This window comes from Aureococcus anophagefferens (assembly GCF_000186865.1).
Source record: "Aureococcus anophagefferens unplaced genomic scaffold AURANscaffold_599, whole genome shotgun sequence".
In the NCBI taxonomy this organism is placed as follows: Eukaryota; class Pelagophyceae; order Pelagomonadales; family Pelagomonadaceae; genus Aureococcus; species Aureococcus anophagefferens.
Genome location: NW_008706000.1, coordinates 5,209 through 6,677, shown reverse-complemented (window position 1 = coordinate 6,677; position 1,469 = coordinate 5,209). Strand labels below are relative to the sequence as shown.

The 1,469-nt window shown below is 74.9% G+C and overlaps 1 protein-coding gene across 1 annotated transcript in view; it reads left to right on the top strand.

The window, feature by feature from the left end:
• Positions 1-720: 720 nt before the first annotated feature.
• AURANDRAFT_68920 (hypothetical protein) overlaps positions 721-1,469 on the top strand; it is a gene marked incomplete at both ends in the record, with an annotated part of 5,080 nt that continues 4,331 nt past the window's right edge. Inside the window, one exon of the mRNA XM_009044655.1 lies at positions 721-1,461. Coding sequence (XP_009042903.1) covers positions 721-1,461 — 741 coding nt within the window. The remainder of the gene's footprint in view (positions 1,462-1,469) is intronic.

The window sequence follows — 1,469 nt, the reverse complement described above, 5'->3', positions numbered from 1 at the left end:
CCAGGCACGACGGCGCGCGCGCGGAGAGCTGCGCGCCCTCGAAGGCGCTGTCGCGGATGACGACGACCACCGGCCGCGGCTTCGACGCCGCGTCGCCGCCGTGGAGCCGGCACCGGAGCGCGAGGCCCTCGCGCAGGACGACGCCGTCGCCGAAGCGCTCGGGCTCCGTGCGCAGGAAGACGACGTCCCGGGGCGGCGAGCCGCCGGCGTCGAGCGCCGCGCCGCAGACCGGGCCCGCCTCCTCGAGGTCCGCCCGGCCGATGAGCCCCTTGAATTTGAAATAGGTCGTCTTGAACAAGTCGGGCAGGGCCGTCCAGTAGTGGCGGGCGAAGTCGGCCATCGCGCCGCGCGCCGGCGGCGGCAGCGCCGCGGCGCGTCGACGGCGAGGATGTTCTTTGGTGCGGCAGCCCCGCGGCGCGAAACGTCGTCGGCGCCGGCGTGTGCGGCAGCCCCGCGGTGCGTCGTCGTTGGTGCCGGCGTGTTCGTCGTAGTCCACTTGTGCAAGGAGACCCTAGGAGTAGAGTGCAATGAGGGCAAAGTTGGCGACAACATTAGTTACATTGCATCATCTTGAGCCCCGCAAGTTGCAGTCCCTTGCCTCGCCACCTTCGGCCTAGCCACCTCAATCTCCCCTTCCAGCCATCGATGTGCGCCCGAAATCTCGCGTGACACGCCGCCCTCGCCCCGTCGACCGCCGGTCGGACTCCGTGAACCTCGCCCATGAGTTGGTACACAGTAACTGGCCGTAAGGGCTGCCAGCTGCGCGCCGGGTCCCTGCTCAGCAGCCACAAAGTCTGCGAGGTCGAGTGCGGCACGCGCGTGCGCGTCGAGACCGTGAAGCGCGTCGTCGCCGGCGACCGCGAGGTCGAGCGCTGCGAGATCGTGCTCCCCGTCAAGGGGTGGGCGTCGCTCCGGCTCCTGCGGCGCGAGGACGAGGACCCGGCGGCGCCCGCGGCCGTCGAGGAGCCCTGGCCCGCGGGCGCCAAGGTCCGGCTCGAGGGCCTCGCGGGCGCGCCGGACCTCGAGGGCAAGTCCGCCGTCGTCCGCGAGGCGCCCGCGGCCGCCGGCGGCGACGAGCGCTACGTCGTCGCGCTCGGCGGCCGGCTCCTGCGCGTGCGGCGGGCGCGGCTCGCGTTCCTCGAGCACGCGCCGGAGGACGACGTCTACGCCTACGAGGCCGAGGCCGAGGCCGCGGCCGAGGCGGCGACGCTCTTCGCGAAGATGCGGCGCTGGTACGCGAGCACGAGCACGGCCGCGACGGGCCCGTACCCGGCGTCGCCGGCCGCGCTCCGGGCCTGGGCGCACTACGGCGACGTCAAGGGCCGCTACTTCCGCGCCCTCGAGGCCGCGGAGGCGGCGGACGCCGAGCGGCGCGCCGCGGACGCCGAGGCCGAGGCGCGGCGCGCCGCGGCCGAGGCCGAGGCCGCGGCGGCGGCGGCCGTCGACGGCGCGGCCGTGCCCGTCGGCGG